Source organism: Hypanus sabinus, chromosome 6 (genome assembly GCF_030144855.1).
Source record: "Hypanus sabinus isolate sHypSab1 chromosome 6, sHypSab1.hap1, whole genome shotgun sequence".
Classification (NCBI taxonomy): Eukaryota; Metazoa; Chordata; class Chondrichthyes; order Myliobatiformes; family Dasyatidae; genus Hypanus; species Hypanus sabinus.
The window spans coordinates 96,959,642-96,981,552 of NC_082711.1; the positions used below are offsets into that span (position 1 = coordinate 96,959,642).

Sequence of the window (21,911 nt, forward strand, 5' to 3'; positions counted from 1 at the left end):
CAGTCTTCGGGTCCAGTATGCTTTCTGATAATACTATTCATTTACAGGCTGCAAAGGTTGCCTGCGATTATTTTTTCTATTGTTACCAATATCAATATCATTTGAACCTAATGACATATAGTTCAGTTTTATAAAGCATGGTGGCATATTGGATACAAAGGTATGAAACTATCTTGAGGTCATTACAATTATACACTGGCAAACCTAAATGTATGTTTACATTGGGAACATACTCAAAATATTGATTGTAAATTTATCAAAATTCCATATCGCGAAGTAAAACAAAACACAAGAAATTATCTAATCTCTGAAATCAGATAGCATTATAAATCATTCTGCTGTTAATTTTATTGATTATACATAATAAAGCAGGAACAAAGGAGGAATATTTGGCCACTTAGTTCATCCTGTCATTGAACATTACATACAAGACCCATGCTCTATTTGTCATTCACTTTATTCTAATGCCAAGATTAAATCTTTGCATTTCCTGATAAATCAAGAATTACATCCTCAATTTTTCAATTGAGCTCTAAGTTTGTATTTCACCCTTGATTGCTCTTCATTCTTTACATACCATAAATGAGACAGTGATTGAAATTAGATTTGGCAGATGTGCACAGGTTTCAACAAATTATTACATTTCAATAAAATGTGTAACATGTAATAAGTACTGCCTTTGTAGTGTCATAAGTTACTCACATCAACAATGTCAAATAATTATTTTGGAGCCAAAAACAAAATCTACAGTGCTATTTTTACACCTCTAAATCTGGCATGCATTAAACACGAGTGCAGTAAATGGTTCTGATTGTCACCATTACATATCTTGGAAATGCTATATAAACTTCACAGATGCTGGAAAATGCCAAGAGGCTATTTTGCTAACCACGGGTAAAATGGTTAATCAAGTTTTCATCATTGAACTAACACTAATATGAGTATTATCAATTCTGTATTGGAGAGTCTCCTAGGGCATTGCATAGAATAGATATTCCATAATATTTTCTTGACTGTTAGAAATAGCTACTGTAGATGCTATTTAACAAAAATGGATAATGATTTTGAAATGCTATTGAATTTTTAAGAAAGATAAATGACAAGCAAAGCAAATTTTCCATGTTTGTATAACCTAAGTACATAACATGTGTTTTTTTTCTGAGAGAATTTGATAAGATTGAAACATAAAATTAAAGTTTCCAACACTAGGCAGAATGTTGACTGATATCACTGATGTAACTGAAATGTCTGAGAGGACTACAAGCTAAAATATTATTATTTGATTTTGGTATCATTGCTGTATCACTAAGGTAGATGTGTTTTAAGGTTTAGTTGAGCAGATATTTGTTTTAACTTCATCAACTTTTCAGTATGTACAGTATCAGGACAATCCCATATATATGTTCAATAGTGTGTATGTGGCTACTGCTCTAATAGATACTTTTCTATTGTAATTGAATAAGTATTGCACCTATAATAAAGAACTGGTGAAGGCATTTGCATTTTGTAGCTGTCTCTTTCAGAGCTCCACTTAAAAATTTCAATTACATTGAAATGCTACATTTACCATTATGGATGTAGATTTCTTCCATGCCAAGATTGTATACTCATTCTTTATAAACTTGTTGATTACTTTGCTCCACTCGTTACACTGGAGAAAGTTTTCCCATTGTTCTTCATTGGGTTTCTGTGTAACTTACATTTTTTGCTTTTTAAACATCACTTCCATTTTTTTTTATTTACAGTGGAAATCAAAGCATAGGTTCACAAATCGTGCAACTGTCAAATGCAAATATGGAATGCTCAGAGGCTCTGATGTTTGCACCATGTCCACAAGGGGAATTCACACATGGAAGCTGTAAGACAATATGATTTGCTTCCTCCTTGTGCCATTACTTTCCTGAGAATCTGCTGAGGTTTGCTCTCTTTCTCCTTGCATCACAAATGGCCAAGTTCAGTGCTGTGATCACTGTCCTGGCTTTCGTCATTTGATAGAATGTCTCCAGCATGATGACCACCTGATGTGGCAATCCCAGAGAGCTCAGAGGGCAGTAATGTCCCTTTCTTCACATTAACCAGTTCTTTTTCCCTTGCAACTGCTCCTTGTTGGCCTCCTTTAACACGTTTCCATTTCATCCTCCGATTCTGGAACCACACCTTCACCTAAAATAAAATAGAGTGGGTTATCATTTAAAGAGATGCCAGTTTTGGTTATATGTTATGCTGGTGACAAGAGGTCAATGTTCTTATGTTTTTGCATCAATGCATTTTCACACGTCATACTGCAACTCATCTGCTAACGATTCCAGAGAAAGAAAAACAATTGCTCTTTTTGCTTTTCTCTATTAACCAAATTCAGAACATTATTGGAATGATAGTTCCACAATGAGAATAACACTTTGCATGTAATTTCTGATTAAAATAGAAAGCAGTTTTGATGATGATGCAAGAGACTACAGATCCAGAATCTGGAGCAAATTGCAAACTGCTCTCGGGACTTAGTGGGTCAGTCAGCATTTGCAGATGGAGATGGACTGTTGATATTTCATCTGGACTGAAACAATTGAGAGATAGCCAGTATAAGAAAAGGTGAGGAGAAGGGTTTGAGCAAGATCTAACCAAAAGGGTTTTTGTGGTTGGCTGGAACTCTCATCTCCCTACGATCTTTCATCTTAGGGACCTTTTATCTTCCTAAGATCTGTGTTCAACCATTGATCTGGTATTTTGCGCAAAACAGCCCATACCAAGCCAGTTGATATGCTGTCATTCCAATTTTTATTTGCCATGAAATAGATAATATGCGATTATGGAGAACTACTATTCATCTTCCATGTCAATCACAGAGATTACAGATAACTATGACAGAAAATATCATTAGCTTATAAAGAATTCTCCTGAGGTTAGAACTCAACATATTGATGGGACATAGGAGTTACCTAAGAATATTAAAAACCAACCTGGAGATGCTTTTTGTTTTAAACCAGAGTACCAAAAGTGCTGGACATTGCAATGCTCACATAAGTCAATTTGATTACAAAATTACACATAATAGATGAAACCAGAGAAAATTACCACTAAATTCAAAACAAATGCATAAACAAACCACTGTTTAATCTTTAAGTAAAATGTTGTTTCCAAACCTGAGCATTAAGAAGGATCTCTAGATTTTAGAGAGCATCCAGTTTAGATTTGCTAAAGTAATGTTCTTTGAAGAATTATTCTATTCTAGAATGGTACTGGATGTCTGAAAAATTGCAAATGGCATCAATGGTTACGGGGAGAAGGCAGGAGAGCAGGTTTGAGAGGGATAATTATCAACCATGATGGAATGGTGGAGCAGACTTGTTGGGCTGAACGGCTTAATTCTGATCTCGTGTCTTATGGTCATTTACAGAGCTGGGGAACTAAGAATCGAAGTTTGTTTCCAAACTTTTTTGGAAAAGTTGACGTTGCTCAATAGGTTGAATGGATTTTAGCTACAGTATATAATTCATCTATATCAATGGGATAACAAGTACAGGTATCTTTATTTGTGGAGTACTTATTTGGAAATAGCTATAGAACACAGAACATAGAAATCTACAGCACATCACACGTCCTTCAGCCCACAATGTTGTGCCGAGCATGTAACCTACTCTAGAAACTGCCTAGGATTACCCTACTGCATAGCCCTCTATTTTTCTAAGCTCCATGTACCTACCTAAGAGTCTATTAAAAGATCCTATTGAATCTGCCTTCACCACCATCGCTGTCAGTGCAATCCACACACCCCCCCCCCCCATACTCTGTGAGAAAACCTTACCTCTGACATCCCCCTTGTACTTTCTTCCAAGCAACTTAAAACTATGCCCCCTCGTGTTAGCCATTTCAGCCCTGGGAAGAAGCCTCTATGCTCTCGAAAAAATACATTTCCCGTTTGCCTTCCAGAATCAGATACTATTATAAGCAAAATAATACACAAAATATGAGGGGAAAGAAAGTACATGAAATGATAAAACAAAGCTTTTAATTTGTCTTAGTGTTGTGTCTGGTCGAATAATTAAAGAAGAAAGCAAACCCATATAATGAACGGAATACTGATGATATGTAAAATTACTGCAACGTGTTTCCCTCATAAATTATGATCATTTATTAGGACATTCTTATATAATTATGATCTACTTGCTTATTATATCCATGTTTAATCCTGCAGGATTAGACAAGCTGACAAAATGTAGTTATCAGCTATTTCTAGACCTCAAGCCAGACATTCCTGATTTAAACTAAACTGCCTGCTTGGTATTATCTGACATGCTACTGGGCTGGACATCTGTTGAGATCATTAGTCTCTGTGACAGACATTACTACTGTCACAGAAGAGGAAACATGTGTTCAGACTGCCACAGGAATACTCAGGCCAATCACTGGGATCACTTTGTATTCAAGAAGCTGTCACCTGGAGCAGCTAGTGATTATTTTTCTAAACTACTGTAAATGCATTGCGTACTTACAGCACTAAGTCTACCTTTTGCCCATCGAGCTGAAGTTTGTTTATTTATTGAGATAAAGTGCAAGATATGTCCTTATGCCTGATCAAGCTGTGCCACCCAGCAATCCTCCAATTTAATCCTAGCCTAGTCACTGGACAATATACAATGACTAATTAACCAACCAACCAGTACGTCTTTAGACTGTGGGTGGAAACTGGAACACTCAAACAAAACCCATGTGGTCACAGGGAGAACATGCTAAAGCTCCTTACAGGCAGCAACAGTTATTAACTGATCAACCATTTTATCAAACTATTGGATGGCATGTGCTGAAGTTCTGAACCAATGATTGAGAAACATGAGTTCAAATCCCAGAGTGCAATTTAAAATGAAGTAATTAAATATATTAAAAAAAAATCTTTTTAGAAAAACCTGTTCTCAATGATGGTAACAATCATGATAAACCTCTGGACTGTCTGTGAAAAAAAGCTATCTAAGATGCTTCATGGAATGGAATCCATTGTGCTTATCCAGGATGGCCTATCTACAGTATAACTCCACTGCTCAGGAGCCAGTGGGTTTAAACAAACAAAAATGTTAGCCTTGCCTTGAGCAATAAATGAATAAATAAAGTTCTTAAATAAAGGTGTACATACCATGCAGATGGTCTGGATACAATTTGAAGGGAAAAGTGGAAACTATGCCAATACAGAGCAAGTATAAAATTAAAAGCAGAAGGGAAATTTTGCTCCGTACTCCATCTTGACAACAGTATTCTTTTTCTCTGGGTTTGTTTTTCATCTCCAGTCATTCCTGGTTCCAAAGCTTCTTCCGGGCTACTCTAGGCCTATGAATAAAGGAGGTTTCTGAAGATGGTTTCCCTTCGTTAGTTCTTTTATGCTCCCTTCTCACCTCATGAGAAAGTGCTGAGCTTCTGCATGACACCTGCCTTTAGGCTGCACAGCTAAGCGGCAAAGTTGAAAGAAGTGATAAGGATTTTATAACCATCACAAATTGAATACATTTCAGTGATAAATCATCAAAATTGCCTAACTGCCAAATGCATAGGCTCACACAAAATGTTGGAGGAACTCAGCAAGTCAAGCAGCTCCTCTGGAGGGGAACAAACAGTCAACAGTTCACCAGCCTTGATGACATGTCTCTGCCTGTAACAGCAACTGTTTACTCGTGTCCATAAAATGCTGCCTGACTTCTTGAGTTCCTCCACAATTTTATGTGTGTTGCCGAAGATTTCCAGCATCTGAAGAATCACTTGTATTTATAAAACATGCGAAACAGAACTTGATCAGGGACTTTTCATAATGGCTGCCATAAAATTTATTGAAATTGGTGGAAACTAACAAACAATTTGCATAAAGCAGGAATATAGCCCTCATACCTCTACCATCTATGTATCCATCTAAACTTCTCTTAAACTTTGTAATTGTGCTCATATGCACCACTTGTGCTGGCAGCTCATTCCACTTTCTCATGACCCTCTGAGTGAAGAAGTTTCCCCTCACTCCATTTAAACTTTAAAACCATGTCTGACACACACTGGTCTGCCAGTCGGGTAGTTCATTATCCACAGAGCCAACCTGCATTGAATGGAGCTTTTCCCCCAGCAATGAGGACTGTATGGTATTGAAGGCACTTGAGAAATCAAAAAAACACGATCGTCACAGTGCTGCCCTGCTTATTCAAATGGGAGTAGGTTCTGTTCAGCAGGTAGATGACAGCATCATCGACTCCATTGTGCTCCAGGTAGGCCAACTGCAGGGGATCAAGGGCTGATCTGGCCAGTGTTCAGACGTCAGCCAAAACCAGCTTCACTAGGGTCTTCATGATATGTGAGGTCAGGGCCACTGGATGGTGCTCATTCAAGACTTTGGGTTGGCCCTTCTCAGGTACTGGGACCACACATGATGTTTTCCACACAGTCGGGATCCTTCCCAGACTGAGACTCAGATTTAGAACGAGCTGGAGAACTCCACACAGCTGCTCAGCACACTCCTTCAGCAACTGGGGTTTCACACTATCCGGTCCCGATGCTTTGCCGTGTCTGAGTTTCCCCAGAGCCCCTCTCACCTGATGACTGGGGAGTAGCTGGGAGGTGGGGGTTAGGAAAGGTGGAGATTGGGACGATAGCAGTTGGTATGTGGAGGTGTGGATAGTAGGAGGGAGGTAGCCTGTGTTATTTATCCATGTGTTGAACTGGAGGGGGAAGAAAGGAGGAAGGGATGTGGTGCTGAGGGAACATTGGGTGCCTTGGCACCTGGACTGATGTGCTGAGGGGGTGTGAACAGGAGGGCAATTGTCAAACCTATTAAAGAATTGGTTTAACTCATCAGCCCATTTAAAGCTGTATTCCAAGGCTCTACAGCTAGGCTGATTGAAGCCACTGATATTTGTCATGCCTTTCCACACCTCTCATGTGCTACTCTGCCCAAGCTTGTTCTCCCGCTCTCTCCTGTATTCCTCTTTAGCCACCTTGATCTTCTCCTTTACTTCCCTTTGCATGTGTTTCAATTCCTCCCTGCCTTCTGATCTAAAGGCTCTTTTTTAAGGGTTGAGTGAATGAGGCCCCACAGGGGACTGTATTAGCTCCCTTCCTATTTACCCTGTACACCTCGGACTTTAGAAACAACACTGAGTCATGTCATCTGCAGAAATTCTCTGATGACTCAGGAAGGGAAGATGAATACAGCCCCCTGGTGGAGGACTTTGTCAAATGGTGCAAGCTGAATCATCTGCAGTTCAACATCAGTAAGACAAAGGAGATGGTGATGGATTTTTGGAAGACTAAACCTGACTGCCCCTGTTACTGTTGATGGTGAGGGATGGATGTGACAAGGACCTACAAGTACCTGGGGCTGTACATAGATGATAGATTTGAGTGGAGCACCAACAAGATGTTCCTGAGGAGAATGAGGTCCTTTGGAGTATGCAGATCTCTCCTTCATCCAGAACAATCTTCTAGCCGGAGCCATGACATCAACCTGGGAGATGCTAACATGCTCAATAAACTGAATAGCAAGGTTGTCTCTGTTACAAGAGTCACACTGGACACACTGGAGGATGTGGTAGAACAAAGAACTCTATGGAAAATCCTGTCAATTCCAGACAATGTTTCTCACCCACTGTATGCCACTTTGGCTGAGCAGAGGAGCTCTTTTAGTGCTAGACTACGACAACCACACTGCTCCAAAGACCTATTTGAGGTCATTCTTACCCTCGGCCATTAGGCTCTATAATGAGTCAACCTACAGCCGGGGAAGTGATGACCCCTCCTTTTAAACTTTTTGAAGTAACTTATTATTTTTATTGTTTCTTACTTCTCTTGTAATATTTGTATATTTGTATATCTGTGCACTTGTAATGCTACTGTAACACCGTAATTTCCTTTGGGATCAACAAAGTATCCATCTATCTATCCATCTACCCAACCTCAGTGGAAAAAGCCTCTTTGCATTCACCCTATACCTTTCATAATTGTGTATACCACTACCAAATCTCTCCTCAATCTTCTACGTTCCAAGGAATAAAGTCTTGACCTATTCATTTAAAGTCTATTAAAAGCTGCCAAACTTTTACTTGTTTATTTTAACAGAGAAACTTACTTCACTGCAAAAAAAAAATAACTTTAATTTGCATGTTAAGGATGAAAAGTCACAGTTTTTGTATGCTGGTGATTTATATTCAAGGAAGAGTGAGGCAATTTTCCAGTCCAGCATTCCCAACAGGGTGTGTTAGCAGGGAGTCCATCTCAGGAAATCACAGATGTACAGTCCATATGCTTTCTATTCCTTAATTATACTAGATGGAAAATCGTAGTTAACTCTCTCTGGCATCCTATTATCTGTTCCTTGCCACAACCATTCCCTGCTGCAGATTAATCTTTCTAGGTTGTTGCAACAATATTTATAAACTGCAGATTCACTTCATAAAGCTAATATAAATGCAAAAGATATCCTCATATTACATGCAAAAGAATGCCACCGGGTCAGCAGTGTCTAGTCTGAACAAAATAATAATAATAATATTGAGGTGTAAGAGGTAGAGGGGATGAATTTGCACTTTCTGCACAAATAGATACAAATTAAACTTGAAATTACATCAGTTTAGAGGACTCTTCAGTTTTCCAATATAAAATCACAAATATAATCACAAACATAAAATTTTGCTTCAAACAAAAATAAAATTTGAATGTATTTTATAATTATTACTACTATATTAAAAACTGTGCTTAAAAGCAGTAAAGTGATGTAGTGTTATTAGCGCAGCAAAACTAGACTTAAGGGTTAAAAATGTACTTTTACATTAAGTGTATGTGCCTGATACATCACCTGTGAATTGGCTGATCTTACTCGATTCCTTTAAAAATTACATTCATTTAGTGAGGGTACACTGGACTAATTCATAACAAAAATCAGTCTACTTTAACAATGTTAAAATTTTAGAACATATTTACTTGAGTATGGCTACTGAAGATAATAAACACATTTTCAGAGATGTAATTAAGATAACTCAGGGATAATAAACACCCAAAATACCAAAAATGACTTGTCCTTGGATGAAAAAAAGGAATAACACCTTCCACATGAGCCAAAAACAAGAAAGAATTATTTCATCTCAAACAGCAACATAAGAAAACAGCTTGAATAATAGACAGTACTTACAGAGAAGATCAAGAAAAGAATTGAGACAGTATGGACATGTTTCAAGACTAGAATCAATTAAAATATTTAATAGATACATAGGACAAAAAGTCAAAGAAACCCAAAGGAATAATGGATCGGCAATATGAATAGCAACACACACAAAATGCAGTGAAACTATTTCATATCAAAAAACAGTGAAGTGAATTCATTCAACCTCATCATCACTGTTAAGTACTGAATGGGTATTTTGTATTATTAGTTTTAAATCCATAAATGCCTGCTTAATGGCTACAGTGTTCACCCGCAGAGATCTGAAAGGCTTAGATTTGTTATCCATTTTTTACTGACCATAGTCTGGATAAGAGTTTTTAAGGAAGGTGAGGAAGAAAATAAACTGTATCTGAGACCAATTAGTCTTACACGAGTAGTATTGAAAATGCTGGATATTATTATTAAGGAAGTGGATAGAAGGCATATAGAGAATAAGAATTGAAACGGACAAAGTCCACCAACATTTATGAAGGAAAAGTCATATTTGGTAAATCTGTAGAGTTTTTTGAGACTTTTAACTATTAGAATAGATAAAGTCAAAGCACTACATTTGTATCTTTAGAAAACTTTCAAAAGAGTTCCAATCAAGATATTATTAAAAGCAAACTATGGAGTAATATTCTAGCATGGACACAGCAAAGGGAGTAGAACTAAGTGGGTCAATTTCAAATTCAGATTTTGGGAATAAATGGTGCCTCTGATATGGTGTTGTAGCCCCGGAAGTTTGCAATCTACGGTAATAATTTGAATGAGGGGACAATCTATAACATATTCAAGGATACTGATACAAAGCTGGGTACCAGAGTCAACCATAGGGTGGATGCACAAAGGGTTTAGGGAAATATAGACAGGTTAGAGTATAATATTTTTAATTCAGTATGTGGACAAAATCCTTTCTAAGGAAGGGTATTCCTTCTGATAGAGACAGTGAGCATTCACTGGATTGGTGTCTTATTTAGACTAAACCTCTATTCTATTGAAATGCAGGAGACTGCAGATGCTGCAAACCGGAGTAAATCAAAAACAACCTGTTGGAGGAGCTTAGAAGGTCAGGCAACACCCGCGGAACCAAAGGGATAACCACTCCCAAGTGCAGGGTTTCAATTCTCCTTTGGCTTCCACAAATGCTGCCTGATTTCTACCAGCAGTTGTTTTTTTTTGGTCTGGGGTCCCTTGAGATTGGACGAGCGATTTGTGATATACCGAATGGCAGAATGAGCATGAAGAGTCAAAGCCTGCTCCTAGGTCTGTTATGCTTTACTGATGTGGGAGGAAATGTAATAATTAATAATGGATTGGTTGAAGAGAGAGATGCCAACCCTGGATATTTTCTCCTGCTTGCTGGAAAATAGTACATATTAACTCCAAGCAAGCTGGAGTTCTGATCTCTGGTACTGTCCATGTGAAATTTTCATGCTCTTCCTGTATGGTGCCTCTAGTGCTCCAGTTTTCTTACCTCTTCCAAAGATATTCAAGTTGGTAGATTAATTGACCAATGGAAATTACCCTTAGTGTTGGTGGATGGGAAGGGAGTCAGGACAGAGCTGATGACATGCAAGTGAAGATACATCACAGGAAAATAATTGGAACGGAATTGCTCAGTTGCCAGCATAGACTGGATAAGCTGAATGACCACCTTCTAAGCCATTAGAAAATGTGAAATATGAAATGCATTTCTGGCCAGTTTGCAGAGGTAGATGCCAGGTGCAAAAATGATCAGATTACATTGTGGCACTTTGCATGGGAGACAGGCCCACTCAGTCAGGCAGGCCAAGATAGCAGAATATTCTTGCTGTCAGCTAGGGCTTGTTGCATTAAATTCCAAAATGGTTCAGTGTCTTTTGGGGAAAAGATTAAACTTCCAGGTGGAACTATTCACATAAATAAAGACAAGGGCATGTAAGCTTATTAGAGGCAAAGCAATATGAAAAATTGATGTATTAATTCAGCTGTTGCAGAATATCAAATGTTTCTTCTATTTCCTAAGCCTTACAGAATGATAAATAAGCTGTTGTTGAGAAAAAATAGCTAAAGTGTAGTTATTAGTTGGGATCTTAGCTGTCCTTGTGGACCAAGACTTTGATAACTTGGCTACCTTTTTAAATACCAAACTATGCTACAGTTTAGGAATTGAAGAATGTATCAGTAGGCAAACAGCAAACTTTCAGCTGTAGGTTTTCAATTATTAAAACAGTTTTGTTTAACTAAACGTGCCTCATACTCTAAACAACCAACTTTTCAAAGTTCCTTCTAATTATTATTATGATTAAATTATGAACAGTGTTTAAATAATCCAAGGCATCATTGTGAATTTTATCGCATTGCTATCAGACATAAAGGGTTGATGGTGGCTAATGGCAATAATACATTCATTAGAGAACATTTTTCCTAATTCCTCCTAATTTCTAAGCTTTGAAGCTTTAACATTCATGGAAAAGTCTTTTAATAAGTTAATTTATTTCATAATTTGAAACAACATGAACTTTTAACAACTTAAACCCCACAAATAGGAGGATGCTTCAGAAGTAAAGAAATCAGGAACTGTATTCCATTGGGAAGATTTAGGAGCCACTACTTGGGATACTGCAAAAAGGTGTTACCTAAGATGCACACGAGTGGCGGAGGCACATCCCAGGATTGAGAAACAAGTTTACAAAGTAAAGTCCGAAAGTCATAGCAGGGTGAGATGTCTGCAATGAAGGACAGCCCACGACAACTATCAGTTCATAGGATGAGTTCATAATATGTTCAAACAGTGCAAGTGAGGGGTCCAGTTCATTACAACATCAAAGCCATTACAAAAATCTATGGACAGTGCAGTCAAGAGGCTCAGTATAGAACCATATAGTGTGACAACTTTCGTTAGGTCTGGTACATACAATACCGAAGGACAGAAGTTAAGGCTGTACAAGTTCTTGTGAGGCCCGCACATGCAGAGTACTCAGTTAACAGGAGTGTCCTGCCATTTGTTTCTATCTCATCACCTGCAGTCCATTAAAACCCAACTCTCATTCACAATCCTTGTTCACTCACACAAATCAACCACTTGCTCCTAGCCTTCAGGTACCTTGTTGTCTGTAAGCTTAGAATCTGTTCTCTCTTGTTACGTGGGTCCTTGCGGATTGTTATTTTGCAGTTGATGATTAAAGTTATCGCTCATCAGTAAATCATCTGTGTTGCTCTGCTTTCGGGTCAAGCCTCGTCTACACTTCCTGACAGGATGAGTGAACCATCGATTCACCCAGCAGAGTGTGCTCGTTTAAAGGAAGCTGTCTGTCAACATGACCCCACGATCCGCAAGCAGCGGGGAACCATTGACCATCAGCTTGCCACTCTACACCAACTCTCCATCTTGATACAGCACCCCACGGCAGTCAACCTCCTCCCTCTGAGCTACAGAGCTCTCACTTCAGATCCCCAACCTGATACCGTAACCTACCGTCCTGGTGCAACTTACACTTCGAGCTCCAGCTACTCTTGTATTCCACAGAATGAGCCAAGATTGCCTTTGTCACCTCTTTCTTGACTGAGTGACTTGGGCTGCCACTAACTGGGACAATAAAACCACCATTTGCAATAAATATGAGGAATTCACCTCAGAGTTGCACCAGGTTTTCAACCAGTGGGGAAGTGGGAGAGGGGAGTGGATTGGATACTTCACTTGTGTTAAGGCTCACGCTCGGTGCTGGATTACATGGAGGAATTCAGACCACCTTGGTGGAGTACAGATAGAATGTGGAATCAATGCTGGCCCATTGCCATCAGTGCCACTTCGAGCACTTTAAAGATGAGCTATCTCCCCAGATGATCGACCTTGAAAGCCTCTTCACTCTGGCACTCCAAATTAACAAGCATCTTGTGAAACAACCCTCCATATCATCAGAGAGACCCCCAGTTCCATTCCCAGAATAATTTCAGGCTACAGCACCTTTGCCATTACTGCCTCCAGAACCCATGCAGCTAGAAAATAAGAAATAGGAGCAGCAGTAGGTCACCTGGCCTGGGGACTGTCAGGCTAAATACCCGCGATCTGCCCCTGCACACCGAATCCTGCAAGCTGTCACCCCGATTCATTGGTCCCATTAAGATTACCCATTGTATCAACCCAGCTCCCAAAATCCCTTAAGATCTCACCTACCTTCCACATGTCCTGCCTCAAGCCCATTGTCCATGGGCCACTCAATCCAGCTGAGCCAGCACCTTTGGAAACAAGTATGGTGGAAGGTGGTCCATCGTATACAGTTTACTGATTGGTGGATTCACATCGTCATGGATAGGGTGTCGACTGGGAACAGTACGGCCCAGTGGAGGGGTCTTGGGTGCCCACCCAGTTACATCTTGGACCCATCACTCATCGAGGAGTACCACTGGACCCATCCAGATTATCCAAGACTGTTGGAGGTTGGGCATGGGGGTTGGGGAGCGGAGGGGTCTTGTCAGGTCTGCACATGAAGGCTCCTCCAAGTCTGCGTTCAGGTAACAGGAGTCACCTGCCACTCACTTCTAACTCATCACCTGCGGCCCATTTAAACCCAGCTATCATCCACAGTCCTTTTTCACTCATACTAACTAGCCTGCCTCAACCAGTTGGTCCTAGCCTTCAGTTACCCTGTTGCCCATGCGATTTGTATCTGTTCTCCCTTGTTACATGGCCCCTTGAGGCTTGTTATTTTGCAGTTGATTATTAAGGTTATCGCTCACTGCTAAATCATCTCCTCTGCTCTGCATTTGGGCAAAGTCTCCTCTAGACTTCCTGACAGTTCTGGGAAAGACCTTAGTGCTTACAAGACTGTTGCTGTTACAGTATTACTTAAAGTGCTGAATCAAGCAGTGACTGAGTTGAACATTTTAAGTGAGAACTACATGGAGATTTGGGGCAATTCAAAATCTGTAAATATCCTAAGAAAGACATCACAGAGTGCTACAATTTACTGATGTAGCTCAGTGTAAACCAGTTACAGAAGATCTCTATTGCATCCCAGTCATATAATGAGACACTGATCTGAACTGACAACAACAGGAGAAAGAGACATCAGAAGTCATAGAGGCCTAGCTGGTTCTAAAGACAATCCAGGAAGGAAAAGTTAGAGAAGGTGACTTTATTATCTCAAAAAGGACAACAGCAACATTTCAGAAAATGTAGAAACTCGAAGTGGGATGCAATGTCCTACGAGATACAGTGAAAGGGGCACAAAGATGGAAATCCTGAAGCAGCACAGATTGAGTTTGTGGTCTCTATAAAAGTATGAAACGACTGTGTATTTGTGGCTACTATGGTAATTGATTATGAGTTTTTGGCTTCTTAAGTTTTAAGTTTACTATTGATGTTTACAAAATGGATCACACTATCTGCCTACTGTAATGGATGGTAAAGACAGTTATGCGAAATTTAGAATAACTGAACAGGATATGAGACTACATGTGCTTGAAGCCTACCTCAAGAAATGATTCACTAAGAAGGCTTCACGCACATCTGGCCTCAAAAGAATCTTAAGCCTAAATCCTAAATCCTAAATCCACTAAATACCTTTTCCTGGATCAATTACAATATGGAATGGGGCAAGTGGGAGAGAGCATTTTCTGTTTATAAAGAGCAGTCTTCTCATCCAGTGCACTGATGTTTTGCGTCAATCTGAAGGTTACAGCAACTTGTCATCCTTGTGCCTCAGTGCCCACCAGCTACAAAAGGTCTCTATTGCAGAGAACACAGCCATATAATGAGGCATTGAGCTGAACTGGCACAGGCAGTAATAAGACTAGATGTACTGCACAGTTTTACAGATTTCCTCTGGCAATATTACCTGTCAGGCATACATTAATTCACTAGCATAACTTATTCCTTTGCAATGTGATAACACCATCGACACAGTTTTCTAGCCAAAGTGTAGACCATCCAATACATGTTTCGCTAATTGTATTAGGCACCTGTGTGAACAACAGGGCCACTTCAGTGGACATCCCCTGCTATCACAACTGAGAGGACTCATCAAAGGTGAGCAATGGCAGAATATTAGCAACCATCTGATTGCATCTTACCTGATCACTTCCATCCTGACTTTGCATTGACAGGTACACTTTCAAATGAAATCAAGAATTAACGCCGATGTTACCCAATCTGACCATCATTCCTCGTGATGAAAATCAGTAATCTAGTATGTGATCAAACTCTGCAGACAGTCTTCATTGTGATGATTGCTGGAATGAGCAAACGTTTACTCTCTCGCACTACACTGGAAGTAATCACTGGGTCAGAGAGAGAGTAAGAGATCAATTCTTAGAGCTATACAGCATGGAAAGAGAGTACTACCCTTGGCAGCTCATTCCACATAGGTATCATCCTTTGAGTAAATAAAGTTGCCCCTCATGCTTCTATTAAATCTTTTGTCTCCCAGATTAAACCTGCGCCCTCTAGTTCTTGATTTCACTAACCCTAGAAAAAAGATTGAGTGATTTCTCCCTATCTACAATACCGTGCAAAAGTCTTAGCCACCCTAGTGACTTTGGTACAGTACTGCATGATCCTCATAATTGTATACACCTCTCAGTGTCCTACACTCTAACAAATAAAGTTCTAGTCTAGCCAACATCTCCCCATAACTCAGCCCCTCAACACCTGACAACATCCTTGTAAGTCTTCTCTATATTCTTTCCAGTTTAGTAACATGTTTCCTATAGCAGGATGACCAAAACTGAAAACAATACTTCGAGTGTGGCTTCACCAGCAACCTATCCAACTGCACTATCAATTCCAAAATTCTATACTCAGTGCCCTAGCTCATGAAGACCAGCGTGTCTTTACCATCCTGTCTACCTGTGACTTCACTTTCAATGAGCCATAGTTGGAACCCAGGATCCCTCTGGTCTACCACACTCTCCAGGGCCCTGACATTCATTGTGAAAGTCCTACTTGCATATGACATTCCAACATGCAAAACCTCGCACTTATCAAATTAAACACCATTTGCATTCCTGATGGCTAACAGTAGCAGTGGAAATCCATAACATTGTACATTCCATCCAGTAAACTACACTTATTAATTTAATTACAGCAGTAGTTATTTTCCTACGGCAGTTGGAGCTAGTTTTTGGCTGACTCAGATGGCACACATGCCTGACTCAGAAGGAATACAATTTAAAACTTTGTTCAGACACTCATACTAGTTTAGGAAGCATTAAAAACTTTGACAGAGGAAGAGGAAGGGATTTACTGGAATGGAATCAGGTTTGAAAGAATTCAGTTATGAAGAGAAGCTGATGATTTTCTCATTTGTATAGAGCAAGGTTGACTGACATTTTGAATCCTGCTGAGGCCCATGAGGCACTTTGCTTTGACTGCCTTTCTTTACATTTTGGAATCTTACAGATGTGAAGTGAGTACCTTGTGGGGAATCATCCCAAGGACACATATGACACATTGAACCCACTGAAACTACTGCATCTCTGATAGAAGCTGTTACCGCTCAACACCCGTGAGCATTAACCTACTGCTCTGAAACCACATCAGCCACAAACCCCCACTCCAGCCATCACCACCCGCCACTGAATGCCATTAATCCTTTGACCTATGGTGCCCCCTAGTTACCATAATTTCCCAGCTTCCCACAAACTTCTATGACTCCCAGGACCACATTCCCACTGTCTCCTGATACAACTGAGCCCTGAAGTCCTCCTGATTTCTACTAACTCTTTACTTTGCCACCTGTGAATCCTACACCCAGATACTTGCTGCCCTGATTTTACCTGCTCCACAACTCTCATCACTCACAGCCTCCAATTCCCCCTACACCAGCTTCTGACATTCCCAGTCAAGCTGCTTGACTCCTGATGCCCTGATTCCATTGCTGTCATTCCTAAACACTCAAATTCTGCAGTTCCCAGCCCCATTTACCCCAACTCATAGGTCTAATAATTGGGGATGGGCCAATAAATCAAGCTCTATTACAGATCATGGGTAAGTGCCTGTGGAAGCTTTGGGATGAAAATCATGAGTTTAAAAGAAGTAATTTACTGGCCAATGGGAAAGGAGCCTGGTATCAGATTGTATTATTAGCAATGATTGCAAAGAGAGTGGAGCATAGGGAAAGAGAGAGGGATGAAAGAGGAAGAGAAGAAGAAAGGAGCAGAGAAAGGAGAAAAGAAAAGGGTGAGAGAGAATGAAAGATGGAAAAAGAAGTGGATGAACAAGATAAAGAGGGGGGTAATGGGTAAAGAGCAAGAAGGTTGGAGAGAGCAGGATTGGGTGAGAAAATGGGAGGATGAATCAGGAAGTTGGTGGGAAATAGAAACAGAGGAAATGCAGAGAGACAGAGAGAGTAGGGAGGAAGAAAAATGGGAGATATCAATGCACGGGAGGTGACAATGCAGAGGTTCAAAGCTCCAGATGTCCTTGATTGAGAGCCCCACCTTTGATTTGCTTCTCAATTTCCAGCCACTCACTCAGTCAGCATTCCCTCCAACCCCTCTCTCTATGTATACCTCTATCTCCATGCCCATCCATTGGTTTTCTGATAAGTCACTGTCTGCCCCACATTCATTCCTGCTTCCCCTACTCCCTTTGTTTTTCCTTACACACTCCCTTTTATTCTCATCCAAAATAATTTCCTCACTTCACTCCCCATCCCCACCTTCATCTGAAAGGCAGGGCATTTTTCTTTTGACACTGTTCAAAAATATTAGTACCACATTATTGTTGAAAAATGTGACTAAAACCACACTTAAGTCATAATTATTTCTTTAAAACATTTAGTGTCCATAATTATAATTTTGGAATATAAAAATGGTGATCATATTATGCAACATTGTGCTGTAATGTCATATGAAAATTGCTAACAATTTACATCCAAAAAATGAAGTTTCTATTTGTACATTTCATTTAATAAATTGGTCAAAATGATGTATATTTCCGTCATAGCTCTGATACTATTTTGTGTTGTTATACTACAAAATCTACTTTTGGAGTTGAACTTCCTGACGACTTGGAAGGGTTTGAAGGGTCTTTTTGCAATTTGGGCTCAGAAGTAGCTGACAATAATGCATTTGAAAGTTGCTTCATGACTTGGATGACCAATTTGAAATGCTTCAAATAAAAATCAAATGACTGCATAATAAATAAACTTAATTGCTTGTGATGCTAAATATTTTTATGGTGGAAGTGCAGACCTCAAGAATTAATCCCTCACCTCTGTTTAAAGCATCAACTAAAATGAACAAACAGTTCATTCATCCAATTGCAGTTTGTGAGATCATACTTCGCAAATTACTTCTGCAGTTACCAATATTACAACTGTCACTAAATTACTGATAACAAAAGATGGAAATCAGCAGTTGAAATTCATATCAGTCATTTCCCCAAAATGTTCATACTGTATATTATAGTTGTATGTTGCATTTGACTTTTAAAATGTTGTCCCAGATTACAGAGGAAGTCAATTTCAAAAACAGGACACAACATAGAGAGACCACTAAGTCAGTGCGTTTGTGGCAAGAAGTTGAGGACAACTTTCTGCCCCACTTTTCAACTGCCTTTGCAGCTTCCCTCCCTTTCACTCTTGATCATCAAAACAAATTTTCCATACAAATCTTGACAGCCCTGGACCTATACATTTCTTTGATTTCATTTCTATAAGACCCTCTCCAAGGAAATCTTGTCCATGCTGCCCAGGAACTACTTAATTAACCCCATTCCTATGAAACTGCAGGACACCCAGTTCCCTTTCTGATCCACAGTTTTAACAGATATTATTAGGTTTTCTTCAGGTTTTTCTCAGGTATTCTTCTTATTCCCTTCAATCCATCTTTAATAGTCCACTCTAAACCCTTGAATTACAAGAGTTGCTGTCTCCTCTCCAAACACTATTATCTCTCCAAAATGTTACAGGTTCCCAAATCCTGTGATTCTGTGTTTGAATCTCTGTATTATACTGGAACCTCTGCAGAGATTTATTGGATCATTTCAGTGAATTCATTTCACTGAATTATCCCTTACCAAAGGCATAAATGGCATTGCTTGTGACTGTGATTATGTAAACCTTCTTGACCAGTCTGCAGCCTTTAATAAGCATAACCACGCCATCCTGCTCAACCTGCTCTTCACTGCAGCCAAACGGGACGACTTGTTATCATTTCTTTCTATCTTATCTGTAACAACTTCTCAGCACTGCATCATTGTCCAGGATTAATTCTTGAACTTACATTACTACTTGTACATTGGTTGCTGCTCAGCAACCTCACCTCCAAACTCATTGTTATCTACATGGATATGTTCATATGTTCTTACACCTCACCGCCATTCTTGACCATTTCAGTGATCCAAATGCATTGAGCTGCTTGTCCAAGAGCCAGGGCTGGAATTTCTTCCAACTAAACCCTAAGGCCAATATCTTCAATTCTTCCCATAACCTCTGTTCACAAACTGTAAGGCACACTAAGTTCTCCGAGACCATGACAACATAATATTGTCCATTCTTTTATCCATTCCTCATTTAGGTATCAGCCTGCAGAGGCCACCACAAGTTATGAAACAGACTTGCAAAGCAGGGGAATGAGGCCAAAATAAAGTGCCCCAGAGGGGTAGCTTACTTAAGTCAAGAGCTCAAAATACAGTGCATTATTGATAGCACAATCAAAGGCATCATTTGAACAGTAACTTGAGCAAAGAGACTTTACACAAACATTGATGACAATACAGACTGTTTAACCATATGAGAGAGTCAATTCACATAAGCTTCAGAGTAACTGTGTCACAACATGAGACTATTACCAAATGAAAAACAAAAAGGTCAGCATGAGACACTGTACTGAAGCAAATTCAGCTGCTTCTGGTACAAAGAACACTGATGCAGTTGGTGAGAACGTACAACTTTTGCGTAAGAGCTCGATTTTTACCAGATATTTATTTTCAGTATCCATGAATGGTCTGACAGGGGTTCCCAACCTGGGGTCCATGGGCCCCTTACTTAATGGTATTGGTCCATGGCATAATAAAGGTTGGGAAGCCCTTGTCTAAATCAAGAGTAGAGTGAGCGGACTGCTCTATATTGCACAACAGCGACAGTTCAATTATTCTGCAGATTCTATATGGTACGTCACAGAAGGTGTGCATTTACTACTGTCAGCCCAATACAACACTACGCACAGCATGGGTCCTTCATCCCACAATGTTGCATTAACACTCTAACCTACCTCAAGATTAATCTAACCCTTCCCTCCCTCATAGCTCTCTATTTTTTCTTTCATCCTTTTGCCTATTTAAGTGTCTTTTAAATTTCCAAAACGTGTCGGCATCTACAGCCACCCCTGACAGCGTGTTCCATATACCTACAACTCTCTATGTAAAAACCCTACTTCTGATATCCCCTTTCCCATAATTCCCTCTAAACATTTATGACCCCTTGTATTAACCATATCAAGGCTAGGAAGGTGTCCACTCAATCTATGCCTCCTATCATTTTGTACACCTTTATCTAGTCATCCTCCCTCTCTTCAAAGAGATGGTGACAAGACAGATTGAAAACAATCAGTACAGAACTTAGAGTTTTAAAAGTGATCGAGAAAGGGAAAGGCAGAGAAGGTAGCATTGTGGCTTCAAAAGGTACAGCAGGAAAGAAAGGGGCCAGTGTCAGCAGGGAGGCCAAGGAGTCAGGGTGCAAGACAGGCAAAATGTAGGGGCAGAAGATCTTTAAAAACAAGCATATTAGAAGTTGTTTCAACTGAGTTCACAGCATCTAATTAAAATATCAAACACAATGTGCAACTACTCTAGTAACTGGGAAGAGTTATGATGCCCATTGTTGGTCAGGGTCGATTATAGATATTGTGTCCCAGCTGTCGACATGATACACAAGCCAGAGCAATACGACATGGAGAGCAAGCTGCTGCCCATGTAGCAGGCTCCCCCTCCCCACGCAGCTGACGATTCAAACAGCAGAGACCAATACAGTTTGGCATCAACAGTGTTGCAGGAGCTGCCATTCAGCAATGAACCCAACATAGGACTGCCTTAAGGACCTGGATTTTTTGAATTTTTCCTCAAGGTTTACTCTTGAAGCTTTCTCCATGATGAGTATAGCCGCAAGGCAGCCGAGGTTTGAGATCAGAGTTCTCCTTCTGCTAGATGAGCTGCCAACCACGGCTGATGAGCCCCATCTGCCCTAAGGGACTGGTTTTAAAGTGCCAGTAACCCGCATCTGCACTTCTTACTGTCAGTAGAAATGGTTTCAATGGGTTTAGTAGCTGAGCTGCGCTTGAAGGCCGGATGCTGAACATGGTTTGTCAGAGGCTATTTCAGACATGTGCCATTCAGACAATTTAAAAGGCAGTTGGTGCTTACTGCCACTACCTTCCCCTTAAGAAGGAGTTTCAGAATCATAAATTCACATAGTACAGAAACAAGTTATTTGGCTAATTAAATCTAGTCCAACCATCAAGCATTAGTCTATATTAATCATACATTAATCCCATTTACTTTTCCCCATATTCCCATCAACTCTTCCAGATTCTACCACTCACCCACACACCAGGACAATTTACAATAGGCAATTAACCTGCTAACCCACATATCTTCAGGATGTGAGAAAAAATTGGAGCATGCAAATGGAACCAATGCAGTCACTGGTAGAATCCACAAAGATCACATGTACCATACCCAAAGGCAAGACTGAACCCAAATTTCTGCCACTGTGAGACAACCAGTCTACTAGTTGTACCACTAAAGCATTATGTTATAACCCCC

The 21,911-nt window shown here is 39.9% G+C and overlaps 1 protein-coding gene across 1 annotated transcript in view; it reads right to left on the bottom strand.

Annotated features, from left to right (window-relative positions):
• Nucleotides 1–374: 374 nt before the first annotated feature.
• meox2a (mesenchyme homeobox 2a) overlaps nt 375–21,911 on the bottom strand; it is a 38,428-nt gene continuing 16,891 nt past the window's right edge. Inside the window, exon 3 of the mRNA XM_059971353.1 lies at nt 375–2,163. Coding sequence (XP_059827336.1) covers nt 1,939–2,163 — 225 coding nt within the window. The 3' untranslated portion in view covers nt 375–1,938. The remainder of the gene's footprint in view (nt 2,164–21,911) is intronic.